Genomic DNA, 19,846 nt, shown 5'->3' on the forward strand with positions numbered 1-19,846 from the left:
GGCAGCATCTCGCAGTCTGTAAAACATTTAAACTCATGTACAAACTCATGAGATCAAATTGATGTGTTCAAGTGTGTTAAAGTTACTTAAAGTAAGAGCAGCTGCGGTCATCGTGGTTTCCAGCATGTGTGGATATTTTCAAGCTGTCTCTGACAACATCCAAGATGTTCTGACAATGCTGCATTACTCATGCTGTTGTGCAAACAAAGCACTGTATAATACATGCACTCTAGTTGTATAAACATCAGAGATGAAATATGTTCTTTTGAGTCTTGGCGCTAGAGAAGCTGTAAGTGAGTAAATCAACCTAACAGGAACACTCCAGGAACAGTTTTAAGTTACAGTCTTAAATTTCATACAAAACTAGTGTTTCATTGGGATTATTTTATGTATGTTATTGATTATCAGCAGCATTTTTTAGCAACTTATCTATGTTTTCTCTTCATTTTTTCTGTTCTTGCCATAAGAGGACCATGTTTACTGTAAACTGTTGTGAACATGGGCGTGTTGAGACATAAAGTCTGATGGATTTTAAACTATTCATCTTCTTCCCCACAAAATTATGTCTTAAATGTTGATAACTTGTTTTGACATGTCATCAATTTCACTGCAGTCGAGACGGAAAAGCTTTTGAAACAATTTCGCTCTTTAGATAACTGTCTTATATTTACAGTGTGGGTCTTACAGTATGTTTGGTTACTGGTTATAATATTTACCCACTAATTTCAGTGCTGAGATCTGAAAATGTCAGACGGTTTCAAACAAATCTGCAGTTTATCCAGATTATGTAAACCATTTATTTGAAAGAGAAAACAAGAAGGGAACACACCCCAAACAACTACAGCGACAGCGGGTCAAACAAGAAGATACAGTACCTTCTGCATTATGAACATCATCATACCTGCACCTCCAAACGAGCAATATACTGTATGTTATGATTAAACTATGGCTGCAACTAACGATTATTTTCCATTATCGACTAATCTGCTGATTATTTTCTCAATTAATTTAGTTTATGAAATGCAAAGACAGTCTAAAATCTTAAGATATTCAATTCTCTGTCACATATGATAAAGAAAAACGTAAAATTGTCACATTTGAGAAGCTGGAACCACAAAATGTTGCTTGAAAAATGACTGAAAAAATGAATAAATGATCAAAATAGTTCATTTTCTATTGATTAATTGATTTATTGTTGCAGCTCTAAATTTAAACTATTGACTTCTTAAAAACTTTGCAGAGTCACTTTGTCCCCATATCTCAGCAGTGAAATTGAGATTAAAGTTATAATAACTAGGGGAATGACGCAGTAGAAGATGGACATCTGACCCAGGCTGTAAAAATACAGAATTTCCCCTAAAATTCTGTCTTTAAACCCAACATTGAAGGAAGGGCCCTGGTGACTCTTTAGGGGTGTGTAAAAAAAAATATTCTTGGCTTCCACAATTCTGGGGCAATTCTCTGCAATGGTCAACTCGACTTTTACACATCGTTAATCATGTAATGTTGACGGGACAAGTGTTTGAGCGCATATTGGATGTAGTAACTTTAGAAATTAGCTTTCCAAGAAAAAAGGTGGGACGTTTTGGGAATACTTGGTATGCATTCACAAAAAGCAGGCCAACCAACACACGCTGCAAGACTTAACAAAACTTCCAGCCAACTCTGATCAAACAAAGACAAAAAAAACATGGCCCATAGTTTGTTTCATGTCAAAAGAACTGTAGATAACAATAGGTTACTATGATAGTAATGCTGCAGCCAACGCGTATCGTTTACTCCAGTGGACAGAACATTAGTAACAACAAAGTGTTTTTTTAATCCAGACAGAAAACTGTAAGAAGTTTCCAAATTATTGCAGTTGATTTTTCAAATTAAAAATCTGCTTCCTTCACCTTTTTTTCCTGCTTTTTTGGTTCCATCAGACCAGTTAGCTTAAATTTCATATTACAATTCAGTTGACTAACAACATGAGTGAATGGTTTTGCACACAGTACACTGGAGTAACAATAGTGGCCCCTTGTCAATCTACTGAATCGACAATCTATTGTAATCATGACACAAATAATCAGAAAGTTTCCCACCTTTTGAAATCTATATACTGGCCTTACTGTAGTCAAAAGATGACTTGTTTTTCCTGAGGCCACTCCATATTTATGTTGCCATCCATCTACAAAATCACTTAAACGCTGAATTATTTAACAGTGAATGTGCTGGTGAGACTTTGAATTTCCATATACATCCTCATAGAAGATCCCTGTACAGGCAGAAACACCCCAACACGTCTGAAACATTCAAGATACAGCTGGAACCTTGGGATACTTGCCAGTTTGTGGATGTGCTTATAACACACACACACACACACACACACACACACACACACTCACACACATATGCGCGCACACACAGGATTGAGTGCACAGAGCTTCCGTCCCCAGAGGCAAGTGTAAGGGGTTCTTGAAAAACTGCTCGGCTCGAAGCTTGAACGCTGTCAGTGTGTTCGTGTGTGTGTGTGTGTGTGTGTGTGTGTGTGTGTGTGGGGAGGGATGCTCTGTGTGGGGTCAACTCAAAATGTTCGACTTGGATACACACACTTGAAAGATTACACACACACACACACACACACACACACACACAAGAAGAGAAAGAAAAGGAAAGCAGCGGTGCAGATCTCTGCAGCTGGCTGATTGGCCAAAGGGCTTCACTTTGAAGATGTCCCAGAGAGAGAGGGAGGGAGTGGCGAGAGAGGTAGAGGGAGACAGTGCGGGTGAGAGAGTGAAAGGATGGCGGAGAGAACGGGGGAGGAAAAATGGCGATGGAGAGAGAGAGAGAGAGAGAGAGAAAGAGGAAGTAATGCTCAAGGGCTCCTGTCCTCCCCAGAGTAAGATACAAGATATTCTTCAGTCTAGCTTTTTTTTTTTTTTCATCTTTCTGTCTTACTGCGTCGTCTCTTTGCTCCCGTCGTGTTCTTTCAAACTTCTTTCAGGTGTTTCGAAATGCTGCATCCATCTGCTATGAAAGACGTGCACAACAAAGTAGACGAGGCACATTACGCCGGTGTTTAGAGGCTGCCGGTGATGTTTGAAACTAAAAGTGGTGCAACGTAAGCAACATTTACTCCTATTTCACCACATGTGCGCCGGAGGCCTCGAAGTTTCTACGTCACACCTGTCTAAGTTGCGTTTCGGACCACAGTTGGCTCCAAACTAGTTGTGACATCACGAATTAAAAACCTTCAACTCAGCTTTAAGGTGAACACTTTCAGCAGTTGAATGTGAAAACAGCCTTCTAGTATCCAACTCTGCTCATACATTATTACACACAGTGAAGCTCAACCATCTAATTTGAGTGTAGGGGGACTTCACTGGAGATTAACACCAACTAGACTAGCATATAAAAACACTGCTTATAAAACTTTAAAATCACAACTATTGTATGATAATCTGTACTGAACTGACCGCTGAATAAAGCTTATGATACTTGACTGACTCCAATTTATCCTTCATTTACTGGTACTGGTGATGCCAGCGACAGTGAAGCTGCCTTCAGCCATATTTTATGTAAACAGACTGAACTCCAACTAAAAACACATTTGCAGAACATATTTTTTGGCATTTCTCTACTGTACATTCTGATCACTTATTGGACGACATGGACAAACTAAAAACCCAACATCTGATCGTTTGATTTAATTAACATCTTTTTAAAACTTCTCTTCTACTCCTTTCTAGTCCTCACTTGTCTTATTTTGTGTTATTGTGAAGCACTTTTGTTCTTAAGTGTTTCTCACTCATCATCTCTCCCTTATGGGTCTTTCTCCTCTTCCTTTCTTTCACCCATTTCTCCGCTTCCTCTACCATATTGCTTTGCTCCTCCTCCGTACAGCATCATCTCATCTTCTCCTGTCCACCTCTTTGCATGGTCGCCTCCTCCTCTCCCTCACCATATTCCTCCGCTCTCTCTCCATCCCCCTCTCTCTCCGCCTCACCCTTTGTCCCCAGTCATCCTTCCCACTTTCTTCTCCTCCTCAGTCCACTTCACCTCTTCCCTCTCTCTGTCGCTTCCCTCGTCTTCCTCGGTTTCTTTCTGACGCTACTGTTCCTCCTCCCGTCTCACACTTCCCAGTCAGATCAAAGAAAGTTAAGTAGGCCAGTGGCGGTGGTGGGCGTCAAAAGGGCTTAAGGTGTGTGTGTGTATCTTTATTTTTGCACTTTATGTTGGTTGTCATTAACACTGTGTGGGTGGAGGATGTGTGTGTGTAGAAATGTACAGAAAAGAACTGCATACATTTATCTATTAATAGACTGTTAGTAAAGGATTTCCAGGATAATTGCAAGGAGGAGATTTATTCTCTAGTATTTGTTCAAACTGTTATGAAACTGAATAAGTGATTGAATGTTTTTTTTAAATTAATGATGAAACGTACTACAATGTTAAAAAGTGTTTTCTCAACATTAGTCTTCTCTCTGTGCTCAGCTTGCTTTCAGAAAATGTCATTAAATGAGCACAAAGAGCTGTAGTTCTTTAAGTGGTTGTTTTCACTCTAAATTTACATGTGGAAATTATTTAATGAATTGTGTTAGACGTTCAAATGAAAGAAATGTTATTTCTGAGAATAACATTTATTCCATCAGTTGGTATGCCATTTTACTGTAACACTACAGTACCCATGATCCACTTCGATCACAGCAAACAGCCAGAGGCTTGAAATGTTGTTGCATGTTCACAATGCTTCGGCTTTGCAAACGGTAATAAAACATGACACTATGCTATATGCTGAGCTGACTTCAAATGCAAATGCAATGCAAATTTCAAAGTGAATCAATTCCAGCTGTTTAACAAACCATGCTCTAAAAAAAAAAAAAAAAAAAAACAACTCATCACACCATTAGTAAAGGGGGTGGGTGATCTTGTATCACATTATTTTCTTCTATTCTGCAATGTCAAACACATGTGTCTTATTGCATCAATTAGAAGTGCAGAAAAGGAATCTGAAGCTCGCTGAGTGGATGTTTTTTTAATGCGATGCACTTTGGGACTTGTAGCTTTTCTCTCCAAAAGTTATTTATGCTGTCTTGTGAGAGTGTCACACCCATCTAAGTGTTGGAAATATCACTTGATTGTCCAATTAAGTGACTGGCCAAACATTACTGACCTGACGTGCCAGATGGTTTGTTAAACAGAACCATCTGAGAAGTCATCTTTGGAAACTGTTTGGAAAAGGGCAGGCGCTTTCAGAAAATACTTGGCAGGTGATTGGATGAACCATCTGTCTATCATCGTCTATTGACGTGTTACCTTGTGAGGCAGCTGGATTTGCAAGATCACGAGATCACGCAAGAATCCTCATAGGACACTGGATCTGGTGATGTCGTAATCTTGTGAATCCAGCTGTCTCACAAGGTAAAATCTTCAAATGATTGAAAAGCAAATAGGACGTTTACCTCCAGATGTTTGTCCATCTCACTGAATTCCCAGTTCACAACTGGGAGCAATGTTTTCATCTTTCACGATAGACTAAAATACTTCTGACACTCAATGTGGACGGATGAACACCGAACACACACACGGACTCACCATTTTCTTGAAAGTCGATCCTGACTTTGTTAGACTCGGAGCTGGTGGCTTTGGTCCACGTTTGTCCTGGCTGCTGTTTTGTCCACGCGGTGATGTCGCACCAGTAGAAACCTCGATCGGACAACTGGACACCTGACAGACGAAACCGAAACTCTGCCGGACCAGACTTTGTCAGAACCAGACTGTCTCTGTGTAAACGGACAGAGAGAGAGAGATGCATATATTTGAAAATAAAATGCAGAGTCTAGTCCGTCATTTAAAAGTTTTGAGTGTGAGTGTATGTAACCAGGTATTTACCTCCTGTTGGGGTCAGTGGCTCCACCGTGCTGCACGACGTTGTCGGGGCTGAGAGTCATGATGGTTCTCACGTTGCTCTCCAGACTCTCCTGCGATTGGATGAGCACCGAGTAGCCCGCCTCCCCGAGGTTCTCAGTGGTCACGGCGCAGCTCATCTCAAAGGTAGCCCCGCCCGCCGAGGCTTCACGGATGCGTTTGGCCACAACGTTTAGAGTCGGACCTGGAAAGACCACCAGTCGATAGATTTATCGTTCAATCAACTTCAAGAAGGACATCATTCAGCCCACCAGAGCGAGCGAGGGGGGAAATCCCCGACAGGAAGAGATAAGCACCATGAACTGATTCTGATTCAAAGCAGACTCACACACTCATGCAGAAATGTAGTTACATCATGGCTCAATTAGCTAAATTGAGGGCACCAAGTTCAGCATGTGGGCTTGAAATAGAGAGGAAGTGTGTGTGCGTGTGTTGAGAATAAGAGAGGCGGAGACAACAAGAGGTCTGTTGTTATGTTGAGGAATTTTTCTGTGAAGTCTGGGGCTTATTCATAAAACTCAACAGCCTAGATGACAGGAAGCCAGTGCATCACAGTTTTTTAAATCGTGAATGTCAGTTGATGTTTCCATTTTTCTATATTTCTTCCCAAAATACATTACAGAACACGACCTGGAGTTTCGAGATAAATGTTAAGATACCAAAAAGTAAAATGTTGAAAACTATTTATTTGGCTTTGTTTTAGATCTGTCTAGTATTTTTATCTGGATGCAATCTCTCACAAAGTCCACAAGTTTAAAAGCAAACTGCTGCAGTGATTTAATGTAATATTTGAAACAAAACTTTACTGTCGACTCTGTTGCTTGAATGTGTTTTTCTATCAATGAGTCACATCACTTTAAGGGTCATGTGTTGGGGAAACAAAGTGAAGTTCGGTTCTGGCATCAACAAATGGAGGTCCAACGTCAAATGACAGAAAATTAATCAGCAACTATTTTGATTATCGAATTATCGTTTGGATTTTATAAGCAAAACGCCACATATTTACTGGTTGTAGCTTCTCAAATTTGAGGGTTTGATACTTTTCTGTGCCATATATGATAGTAAACTGATTATCCGTTGGACTGTTGATTGATTGATTTAAAGATGTCACCATAAACTCAACGAAATTATAAACAGGCATTTTTCACTATTTTTGAGCATTTTATACACAAAACACACATCAAGTTGTTCCAAAGTCTACATCAGGTTTTTAGATTAGTCCCTTTCCCTCTTTCTGACATGGAATAAATATACAAATAGGTGCATTTGCTTTTTTGGATTCCCCAATTAAAATTATTTTTCTATTAATTAAAATTTAATCCACCAAGCAGAAGAAATCAGAACAGAAGAGTATTGATGACAGGAGGGCAGATAAATAAAGCTTCCATACGTTTGGTATCCCATCGTACAGTCAGCGGGGAGCTATTGTGCTCGACGGTCTTCACCATGTCACCCTGGCTGCTGACGCTCCAAGCTGACACGGCACAAACATACTCGCCCATGTCGATCTCCTACAGACAGAGAGAGAATATGAGTCAGTGATCAACACAACACTATGTTCTTATATCAGGACATTTTCAGTAAGCATTAAAGCCTAATTAATGTTTTTTTAACTCCTGTACCAAGAAATTGGAGTTGCTAATAGTCAATGTTTGACACTGAAGTTCAACTGCTGCTTGAACTTCAACAAATAATGACATCTTGTCCTAAAATGACTCCTGTTTAGGCTAAAACGTCTGTCCATTTTACTACCTGTGTGCGGAGGAATCGTAGTTTGAATGTGTTGGGCTGGACTCTGCTCAGTGACATCACACCACTCTTCAGCCTGTCAGAATACATCGCCCCTGGCAACAGGTTGCCCTGGCCATCCAAAGTGCCGATGGGATGCGAGGTCTGAGGATCATCCCCTATACCTGCAGGTGATTGGACAGATTGAAGACAATGTCTATACGACAACTTTCTCAATAACTTCTGGTCTTTAAAGAACACATTAATGACCAGTAAAGTAAATGTACCAGGAAGTGTGGTGTGCTCCCAGGTCACACCCAGTCGGCTCCCCGGTGGGAAGTGTGTGATGTTGGTCACATGACAAGCCAGTTCTGTGGGTTCAGCAGTCATCTGGGGGTTCAAGATGGGCTCAAGGTTCAGCGAGAAGCTCGGTTCTGGGGAGAAAAGGTGACAGAGAATAAAATTAAACTGATTTAAGATTATGTAATATTCTAAACTCCTTTTGGGGTTTTTGCTCAATATGTGCAACTTCCGATAATACTTAGACTACAAAAACATGAAGCGTCTGTCACATCATGTTGAAGCTTGGTGTTAGGGTTCACCACACGCCACAATTTTTGACAGCTGTTGAAGCGACACAATCCTAATTTGGACAAAGAGGGTGGAGCTGAGGTGGGAAAAGAAAGCAGCAACAACCACGGCTGAATGTGAAACCCTGAGACACTTGTCAGTACCAGAAAACACGCCACAAAAACATACAAGGCCTGAAGAAAGTAACAAAAGCCCAACCTTAAAACCTTTGTGAAGCCCAACAGCTGCTGCTGAAAGGCAGGGTATTATACTTCACCACGGAGTACAACAGTTTTACGGCTGAGCTCTCTTCGTCAATACCATGAAATACACCTGAAGTATTGTCAGTCTCACAATCCTTTCAGACACTTCAGCATGAAAATGTGCTCAAGTTGGAATTAAATTCCCTCAAAGACTACAGCAGCACAAGCTTAAATATGCTGAGAGATATTAAAATGTATGTCAAGTCCAATCTTCTTCACGCTTAAACTGCAACATACAATTTAAAATACATCTCTGAAAACACTCTTATTCCTTCATATCACTATTTTACACCTCATGTAAGCATTGCACCTCTTTCTGTAAAGGTCCTGTATGAGCAGAGCCATAATAGACCATTTATGTAACAGTCAACTATGTATAAAAGCCCAACAGCCATTACATTAACAGACAGATGGAGCCAGCAATGTTAACTCCATGTATGAAAGACTCCAGGAAGTGTTTATCTGTCATTCCATCAAAAAACATCAAAATTACTGTGTTGCACCAGCTCTTCATAAATCCATCACTATGTTTGTGTGTAAAGTTCTTCCAAACTAGTGATTTACTAAATCAGGTTGCACCATTAAAACTTAAGAAAAGTCCCAGCTAGTTAGTAATGTGTAAACCGGTTGCTAGGAAACATCTGCAGCGCTGTCCAAAAAGAAGCAACCAACTGTGTAAACAGAAAGTCACTGAAGCATCACGAGCTGAAACATAACTTCCAAAAATAACAGTATTAGGGGCCAAAAGACCAAATTAAGTGAACTGCTAATACTTTGTGAATGTATGTCTGACTTTGTTTTATTTATATCTGCATATCTGGACGATTATGTGTGTTTTAGAATTAGTAGTATTCATACAGTTTACAGTGAGAGGGAAATATCAAATTATGCTAAGCTAACTGTTTAATCTAAACATTATTGGCATTAAGATGTGTGATTTAAGGTTTGGTGTGTTTTTTTCTGTGAAATGTAAAGTGTCAGGTCAGATTGTCAACTTTATTTCGAACATAAAACATATATATAAGTAGAACTAAAACAAAACTAACCAATAAAATTAACAAAGAACAAATACAATAGACTCTCAATGAGCAACATAAATATTTCATGTCCGAAAAGGAGAAAGAAGAAGCAACATGCTTGTCTAGTCAAACTGTGTGTCCACCAAGTCAAGAATGTGAGAAAAAAGAAAACCAGTAACAACAACGTCACCATTAACGAGCGTTACATTCCCTTTCCTCGTTGCTGTACCCCATAAAAATTGTTTTTTGGTCGTCTTTTCAAACCGTGTGATATTTTTCCTCTGATTGATTTCTTCATCCAGACTGCTCCACAAAGTCACCCCACAAATTGAAACACACATACTTTTAAGATTGATGTGACCGCAATGTTTTCCTCTCGAGTTATAACCCTCCTCTCCGTCTAAGGAACATTTTTCGTCTGTTGCCAGGGACTAAATTATTTCTTGCTTTGTACATTGTTTGTGCCGTCTTAAATTCCGCCAGATCCATGAACTTCAAAGAATGTGACTTTAAAAACAGCTTGTTAGTGTGGTCATGATGTCCTACATTGTTTACTATCCTTATGGCTCTTTTTTGTAGTATGCATAATGATTGTAAGGTGCTTTTGTACGCCTTACCCCACACCTCCACACAGTAATTCAGATACAAGTAAACAATACAGAGTGTACAAAGCTTTATGATCCAGAATCTGTCTTGTTTTTCCCAGAACTGCAACGCTCTCTGCCAACTCTGCCTGCACATATCTTAAAAGAAGTTTACAACAGTTTTTATGGTCTAATATCACACCCAGAAACTTATTTTTATACATGAACATTGCCTATCATCACTTGAACTTGTGTTTTTATTTTAAAATATCCAAACAAAATGAGTTTTGTTCAAATTTAATGATAATTTGTCAAACCACATTTTTAATTGACTCATTTCTATCGTGACCACCTGCTGCTAATTTTGCCCAGAACAGAAAATATTGGTGTCGTCTGCAAATAAAACAAATTTCGCTATTCTTGATACCTTACAGATGTCAATCATATACAAAATAAATGAACAATTTAGAGCCTAATACTGACCCCTTTCCATTTTATTGAGTACTATATCATGATCCATAGTATCAAATGCTTTTTTAAAATCTATTAATACTCCCACTGCATACTTCTTATTATCTATACAACTGGTTATTCCTTCTATTAACTCCATTAATGCCATAGATGTTGATCTGTTTGTTCTGAATCCCTACTGATACCCTACTGTCCGTCTACAATTTATGCTCCGCAATGAAACTGTCCGACATTCAGATGTAAGTTTGTGGGACTCAATTTCATTCCAGTCAGTAGACATTTTATTCTTACACTTGCTAAAACAATGTCAATAATTTCCTTTTCTTCTACAGCTCTCTCAGAGAAATTGAGCTTGGACTTCTATCTCTATAATCCTCAACATCCTTCCTCCTTCTTTTGGCTGTGAATCATTGATTTCTTCTGCCAACTTTGGTCCCACACTTACAAAAAAAATCTGTTAAACCCAGTAACCACATCATTCATATTGTTTATAGTCTTAATCATTGCCAATAAAATATTCAGGGTAACTTGTGTTTGTTGATCTATTTCTAATAATGTAATTAAAAACACTCCATATGCCCTTGATATTGTTTTTTGTTATTCTCTAATATTTTGTTAAAATATTCCTTCTTCCATATCCTCATAATATTATTTAACTTATTTTTGTATCTTTTCTATTTTCTGCCTAGTTGTATATTTTATGAATTCTCTATACAGGCTAGTCTTTTTTTTGCAGTCATTATATAATCCCTTTGTGATCCACAGCATACCCGTATAATTTTACTTCCTGCTGCATTGTTTTATTGGACAGTTTTTGTCATAATGATTTAAATATTTTTAGAAATGTTTCTAGGCTTTGTCATCTCATTCATACATTTTTTTCCCTCTAGTTTTGTGATATTAATTCACTTCTAAATGTATTTATGAATTCGGCTGTTCTCACTCTCCTGTATGTAATTTTATTGCCATCCTTCTCCTCCCAATAATCACGGTCATAAATCACAAAAACGGTCACTGATATCATTCATTAGTAGCCTGCTCACTATATCATTATCCATATTATATGTAAATATATCAGTCTATTAGAGTGGCTTAGTGATCATTGGATATAGACTCATACTATACATTTCATCAATAAACTCAGTCATTTTGTGCGATTTGAACAGGTCTATATTGAAATCCCCCACAAATGAACATAACCTTCTGATAAGTTTTGGCAAACTTTCACACTATCCTTAAATATTTCAATGTTATATCCAAGTGCTCTACATACACACAGCCAACAAACACATTTTTCTTTTTTTTCCCCATGTAGATTTTTAAGGTAATCCATCATCAATAGTAGTCGTCATGTTTTCCACTACCTTATAATTGAGGCTTTCATGCACATACAGAGCCACACCTCATTTTTTGTTCTCCCTATTCATGTAACTGAATTCATATCCGTTCAAGTCGAAATCCACACCCTTCTCACAGTTGAGCAGGTCTCAGATATACTAGCTATGGTTTCTTGAATTGACTTAAGTTTTCTTTGATATTTTCTAAGTTTGTGTGTAAAATACATCAACCGCACTGCAAATATGTTCCACCTGGCAGTTAGTAGATATAAATATTTACTATCAACTCATTTCTATGCAAGAACTACTGTGTGTGGTGTGGTTTTAATCTAGTGATATGTAAATCTCCACTTAGTAAACACTGACGTTATAATTAGGCTATTTTTGAATTTACAAACAGCGAATGCAACCGGCTCCTGTTTAAATCAGATTCTTTAGATCCTTTTTTGCTTTCTACTGTAATAGCATCATCACATACAGTATGAGGACAAGTGGGTCTAACCAATTTTTTCTACTCATACTTTGCTATCATTTTCAGCCTTGCAGCAGCCCAAAATATGTACAGTACGAGGGGCTGAAATGAATACAAGAATATGAGGCTCACATGGGAATCAGCATCCTGATAATCGAACAACAACTCAAACATAATAATATCATAATTAGAGTTATTGTGCTGCCTCAAGGGAAATGATTCCCATCCCAGCGGGGTGTTATTTCATCAGTCATTGCCGGGTTTTGTCTCTTTACGACACTTGAACATCACCAGACAAATACAAAGTGAATACTGTACTTTTTTTTTAAAAGTGGTTTGGTCCTTAAATAGAGCTGTGTGATAGAGACAGACAACAGAAATAGACCTGAAATAACACTGTTTAACTGTGTGAGATGAGGTGTGTATCAGTGTTAATAGTGTGTGTGTGTGTGTGTGTTAATGGTGAGGCAGGTCCTCTCAGTCAGACATCCAGATTGCACCTTTACGCATCAATGAACAGGAAACACACACAAAGATTTCCACCTGCCTAACAGTGAGATATCCCACACACAGACACACACAGATATATATGTTTTTACAAGTAGTCAGTAACATAAAACAGAGTGTGCTGGTACGCACACACACCCACACACACACACACACAGTAGAAATGCTATAAATACAAGTACGTACGCCTGTGTGTGCACGTATGTATGTTTGGCAAAGGAGGAGGGATATGCATGATGTCGACTGGACGTCACACACACACACACACACACTGACTCATGCACTGTCACCATCTGCTGTGAAACTCACACACACACACACTTTGATCGATGAGTGTGTGAAGCTTCCCTGCCAATTAACCACGCACCGCTCTCTCTCTCTCTCTCTCTCTCTCTCTCTCTCTCTCTCTCTCTCACTGTCTGTCTCTCGCTCAGACTGAAATGTTGCCTTTTTTAGTAGAGCAACACAAGCTCACGTCACCAGTTCAAGAGCTCTGAGACTGTAAAACTGTACACTGCATTACACACGTTTACATTTTGATGAAGCCAACAGTGACACTGAATTTTTTTTTTTCACCAATATTTTGTGCCCGATTTCTATAAATACATCTGACAATTTATTTTTTTCCCCAAAGTAGAACATTTATATCAGGACTGTATTGAAATTTCAGCATAATAATAAAAATAAGCCTGAAAGTTGAATCAAATTAGACCCCTTTAAAAAACAATAAGAATAATAATTAAAATAAAAAGTAAAAGTAAATAAAGTAATTTCTGTCCTACTATGAAGATCCTTGCGTGAAGACTAAAATTCAGGACAAAATTGATGACACACAGCTACAGCACTAGTCTAGTGATTCAAAACAGCAAAAACTTTTAAATATTTAAAATCATAACAAGCTATTGAAATTAGCGATTTAATCTAATTTAGCAGCTTTTTTATAATTTAAAAGAGTTAATTACATTTCTCTTTTACATTTTAATTGTTAATCTGCCGTAACATTTGGAAGTTTACAAGTAGTATGGAGCTTTATTGATCAGTTGAAAGAAAATGAATCAATTGTTAATACATTGTTTATGTCGTACATTAAGAAAACAGTTGCTGAGTGAAGCTTCTCAAATGTGAGATTTTGCTCCTTTTCTCTGTTCCATTAATGCAGTAAATTAAAGGCATTTGCAATTTTGGACAGTCAGTCAGATAAAATAAGGAACTGAAAGACATAGATTGTAAAGATTAATGGATAAAATAACTGATAGCTTCATCAATAATGAAAATAATTATTGCAGCTCGGATAGCACACAGTGTTTGACTTCACAGTGTCTCACAGTGATTGCTCCTTGCAGAGGAAAGTAAAGAAAAAAAAGCAAGACTGCTAGATTTTAAAAGGGAGTTTGGTGACTTTCTACCTGCATGACAACAAGACATCACCATCCCAAATCCTGTAGATTTCTGTCAATATAAAAAAAAAACTCCAGTGATGCTGCTGACCTCACAGTTACACGTCCTTACAACTGAGTCTGACTCGAACTGCTCCTCTGCACTCCGCTGGAATTTAGCAGAGCAGAAATTGCGCAAAAACAAGCTTTAAAAAGAAAGAAAAAAGGAATCTATTAGTGTGTGGCTGCGTGTGGCTCGGGGAGGCAGAGTGAGGAAAAAAATAGGTCAATGTCAATAACACAACAAGCTGCTTTCATCTGCATCGCGCTGCATACAGTATGTGGTCATTTTAAGAAGCTACTATTAGTTAGAGACTCTTAGTTTGCTATTAATATAGCGGTGACACATTCATTTGCCACTTAATGGTATATTTCAAACGTTATGATGTTTCATTCATTATTTTTTCTGCTACTCATTAGCAAACATGCTGCTTGTTCAATTTAGAAATCAAAAACACTAATAACCACCAACGCTGGATTAACAATTGAGCAAAGCAGGCAACTGCCCTGTGGCCCCAGACGCTCAGGGGCCATAAAAAGTACCAGGTTGACTGTTAATTGGCAGTCAGCGCTGGATTTCTCATCTTAATAGTACCAACACTAAATGGATGTATCAAATGTGATCAAACCATATCGTCATTTGATTGTATTCCCCACAGTAACAGTATTTACATTATTTCATTCGCTTTGTGCTTTGAGCCGCGTAGGGAAGGTTTGCCTTGATTCATTACCGAATATGGGATCGTTCTGCGAGGTCACTATATTTCTGTTGTTTTGTAGAGGAGATGTTTTTCCTGCATATGAGCCGATGTCTTCTACTGAAAAGATAACTGAGCCTCGTTTCAGCTCGTTTTTTTTTTTTTTTTTTTCCTTCTTCATGTTATCTTCACTCTGAAAAATCTCCAAAGGCACCAGAAACTTGTCTGAGAAAACAAACAACATCACTATTTCTTCCTGTCCTCATGCGGTATCTCCTTAAAAGGTCCAGTGTGGTCCCCCCCCCCCCCCAACCCCCCTTTATTCAGTGCAAGATATGTGATTAACACAAATTGAATGCAGGATACGTGATTAACATGAAAACACATATGATTAAGGACAGTACAAACAAGAGAGGCAAAGACGACAAGTCAGTAACCCCATAAAAACAATATCATGAAAATTTTGGCTTAATTCTAGATGCACATGGTGTGTGTGTGTGTGTGTTAGTGTGTGTGTGTGTTAGTGTGGGTAGGCATTATGTGTGTTTGTGTGTAAGGATATAGAGGGAAGAGAGCAGAGGGGAGGAAAGAGAAGAAAGAAAAAGAGAAAAAAGCTGCAGTGTTGTTGTGGGGGATCTCTGGTTGGGCGCCAGGGTGAAACCAGGATGAGTCAGGAAAGTTTCTTTTTTTTTTTTTTTTTTCTCCCCCTCCTCACTCCTATCCAACCACTTCTTTTTATAGTTTGTTTGCTTGTCTGTCCATACTCCCCTTTCTCTCCTCCTCCTCCTCCTTCTTTGTTCTCATTGCTCTCTCTCCTGCTTTAGGCTGCTCCCAGACCCATAATAGGAGGTTGCTGGCCTGTTGCAGGTCAGATTCCCTCTAGAACAGCCCCAGCTCTGTTCCTTTGGGTCTGAGGAACATCTATCTATTCAGAGGAGGGGTTTAGAGTGAAGAATTTAGTGGCATCTAGTGGGACGGATTTAGCAAAAATGGAATATAATATTCATAAGCATGTTTTAATCAGCGTATAATCCCGTTGTGTTTTCATTACTTTAGAATGAGCCCTTTATATCTACATAGGGAGTAGGTCCTCTTCCATGGAGCCCGCCATGTTGCACCGCCATGTTTCTACAGTAGCCCAGAACGGACAAACCAAACACTGGCTCTAGAAAAGGCCTTAAGCATTTTTTTGTTTGTTTTGCTGCCATCGTAGGTTCTCCTACACCCTTGGAAGGGGAGGGGTATTCATTTGGTTGCAATCCGCCACCTCACCGCTACATGCCACTAAATCTTACACACTGGTCTTTTATGCATCATATCCCCAACGTGTAGTTACATTTCTGGGGAGGCACATGTCAGCTACGGCGCGGTACATTAATACAAATGAACGTTAAGGCTCCCACATTTTTACCCAACATTTTTTGGGGTGCTTGGGGGCATTTTTCACCTTGGTTAGATAGCAGACAGTAGAGAGATGGAAGGAAATGAGGGGAGAGACACATTGGAAATGACTTACAACAAAGTCCTCCTGCTGGGCGCAAACTGGGGGCATTGCAGTCAGCGCCATAACCCACTAGAGCACCCCATTTTCACCTAATCTTAAAAAGGATAATTCTAGTTTGTTTCAAACTAATGCATTTCCCATGAATTTGTGGCTCTATGGATCATGCCAACTTGGCACTGGCCAACTCTGTTAGATTGATTCGGGGAAATGAGGACTTGTGCAAAACAATGTACAGTACATGAGGGCAAGCTGCATGAGCCTCCTACAGCTTTTCAAATAAACTTTAAATCATTTCAAACGTTTGTCTCTGAGTCTGATTGACAGTTAACAGGTTAATCCAGCCCTGCTCGTCACTTTGGTGATGTAATGTACACCATAACTACAACTGAAGCACACACACACAAAACTTCATATTGCCTTTAAATGGACGCTCAAAATATCCTCATCCTATCAAGTGTTTGGACGTGTATTCAAGAACCCAAGAGTGACAAATAGTCCTCAAATTACATGCACACACACATACACTCACACTGTAACAGTAAACAAGGAAGTGCAGCCTTCAGCGGTTGTGTTTCTGCAGGGGTTCAGCAGGCGTGAAGCCGGGATTTCACTGGAACGTGTTTTGTCAGTGGTTTCTGCAACAGCTCATTTACAGGTGGGCTGAACGCCATGATAATAATACAATGATAATACGCAGGAGGGACGGAAGTGAACCGCTAACCTTGGCAGCGACCGTGCCATTGAGCCGGGCAGGGAGTTGAACTCCCAACCATAGCAGCGTCAGCCGTTTCCAGGAGCAGAAGAATGTTGTATTCTGCCAAAACAACCCAAAGCATGTGAGACGCTCTGGTTTCACCGGAGTGTGCGGGCGTGTGTGTGCAGTATGTGTGTGTGTGTGATAGGAAAACCAGATATGAATAAGCCACTCGAGCTGTTCCCTTTTTCTGTCAACACTCTGCGTCTCCCAGGACGAAGGGGAAGCACAGGCTGACACACACTGAACAGATGTACTCTCAGCTGAAACAACATGTAATCTGATTACTGTGAGTGCAGTCAGATTACAGTAATCTGTTTGTACTCATATCAGGCTTCTGTTATAATTACAACTACAATAAAGACACGTGACTGGAAAGACATCAGAGCAAGCCAACCGTCTCTACACATCTATTGTCAGACGTCAATTACAGTACAATATATAAGAAATTATGTAATCCCATTGGGAGGTATTGGGTGGTATTTATTACTTGACATTTAAAAAATGAAATATTAATCAGTATCGTAATGCACAGTGTTCATGCTACATGCTAGGCAGATGTTCAAAATGAAAAATGAGCCAAGTCTGTCATAGCATACTGTAGGACATATAAAGGCTAAATAATAAATACTCCTCAAATAATAGATGAGGAAGCATCTTGAAAATCATGCCAACATTTTCTCCACACATACAAACCGCAGTGGTAAAGTAGGAATGAAGGTGGAAGCGCCGACACTGAACAGTATACAGTAGATACTAAACATCATAAAACCACAGGCTGAAGCTTCATACAGCCTGTGGCTCTGGACAATCTCCTCAATTTAACTGCTTTAAATTTCACTCTAAGGATGGATCTTTGTGAGTTTAGGAGACTGGCTGAGAGCTGCAGGAAGCATCTTAAACTGTTTCAAATGTATGGTTTCCACTGGTCAATCCTGTGTCAAATACTTCTGTTCGGGGTACACATACTTTCACACAAACACTGAAACAATTATTACATGCTTGTCCCACACTCTATGAACATAATAACCCTTTTACAAAGTGCAGATTTTCTATAAAGCAGGGTTTGGTCAAGCTGCTTGGCTTCCCCAGTCACCAGGTGCCCTGTTCCAAACTGAATTTTAAAGGGGGACATATCATGCACATTTCCAGGTCTATATTTATATTCTGGAGCTCTACTGGAATATCTTTGCATGATTTTACAGTTCAAAAGACTATCTTATAGTGGCCCATTATGCAGCCCTGGCTTTTTCTCCAACACCTCAAGTTTTAACATAGACATCTGACATCAAAACAGTATAAGAAGAATGACGGAAAATCACAAAAAGCATGATATGTCCCGTCTAAGTAAACTTGCAAAAGATTAAAATGCTAATTACTAGCATTTTCATTGGCTAGTTGCTTACTTTGCTGGCCTGCTGTTCGGTGTGCAGGTAGCATATCGATGCCTGCTGCTGCTGCTGGAAACTAAGTTTGTGGGAGCCAAGTTTGCGGGCTGGAAAACCAAAACAAGCTAAAAGAGGCTAAAAAGCTCCTTATAGCTGAGGGGAACAGCATAAGTATCTATTAGAGCAAAATCTGTCACACTAAACAGTCATGTGATCTATTGTTTATGAAAAAATATTGATCAATGCAGCTTTAATGCGAGGCAGTGTTGGTTATTTGGTTGCTGTGTGAGGACTAAAGCATGTTTCTTTTATATCCTTTTCTCCAGCAGTCTCCACCTGGCCATTGGAGACGCTCCAGGGTGTCTGCACTGAGGTCTCCCGGTTTTCATATCAGTCATGCTGGAACACTTCCAGAGGAGTGGAGTGGGGGGGGGGTGTGTGACCTCTCAGTGTGGAGGAGCAGCTGAGCAGCACAGAGGTCCGCTCATATCACTCAATTTGCAGCGTGAGGCCGGCCCGGCTGCAGAGAAACCAGATTCGACTGTTCGTTTACGGTCTCTTGTTTTTCCACCTCTATGATCTCAGACGTGGAAATGTTGATTCTCATCTAGATCATTCCCAGTGTTATCTAAGATCACATGAGATCACTGAGTGCGTCGACCTCAGTCAATCGATCACTGTGGCCTGATCCCTCTATTAACACAAACATTTTCTGAGTGTTACGTACTTGTTACCACAAAAATGTTTGCAGAACATTTGTAATTTCTCCGTTTTCTGATGAAGTCTGGTGACAGCGGGAGCTACAGATGAAGAATACAATCAAAAGAAGCAGCAGCAGAAGGCTCAAGTTAAATTATACATGAGAAATATACTAAAAACTAGCAGCCACCAGTCCCCTTTTATATGATACATGTACCTGAGATGAACACTTGTAACAACTCTGAATTGGTCAAAACTGATTATCCGACTCGATTTTTCACCCTCCTCCCACTCTCTGTGTTGAAAAAGCATGACACTGCATGAAAGAGTGCACAAGAATCTCTCTAATAACTATGGGAATCACTATCAGGATATAAAAGAAGTACAGATTGTCAAAACCATTTCGCTGTAGATTCTGATGGTGAAATTCAGCCCATAAATGTAGAACGACAAGAATCGGGGATTAACCTCTGACAGCGGCCTGCCTCCGCCGAGCAGAGAACACA

The 19,846-nt window shown here is 39.4% G+C and overlaps 2 protein-coding genes across 2 annotated transcripts in view; both read right to left on the reverse strand.

Moving 5' to 3' along the window:
• LOC121891932 (nectin-2-like) overlaps positions 1-19,846 on the reverse strand; it is a 933,424-nt gene that overhangs the window by 592,630 nt on the left and 320,948 nt on the right. The gene's annotated exons all lie outside the window — the stretch shown is intronic.
• ptgfrnb (prostaglandin F2 receptor inhibitor b) overlaps positions 1-19,846 on the reverse strand; it is a 76,032-nt gene that overhangs the window by 28,073 nt on the left and 28,113 nt on the right. Inside the window, exons 6-10 of the mRNA XM_042404603.1 lie at positions 7,926-8,072; positions 7,663-7,823; positions 7,301-7,421; positions 5,875-6,094; positions 5,578-5,765 (exon numbers count right to left, since the gene is read on the reverse strand). Of these exons, the coding sequence (XP_042260537.1) occupies positions 5,578-5,765; positions 5,875-6,094; positions 7,301-7,421; positions 7,663-7,823; positions 7,926-8,072 (837 nt within the window). The remainder of the gene's footprint in view (positions 1-5,577; positions 5,766-5,874; positions 6,095-7,300; positions 7,422-7,662; positions 7,824-7,925; positions 8,073-19,846) is intronic.

This window comes from Thunnus maccoyii, chromosome 24, assembly GCF_910596095.1.
Source record: "Thunnus maccoyii chromosome 24, fThuMac1.1, whole genome shotgun sequence".
NCBI lineage: Eukaryota > Metazoa > Chordata > Actinopteri > Scombriformes > Scombridae > Thunnus > Thunnus maccoyii.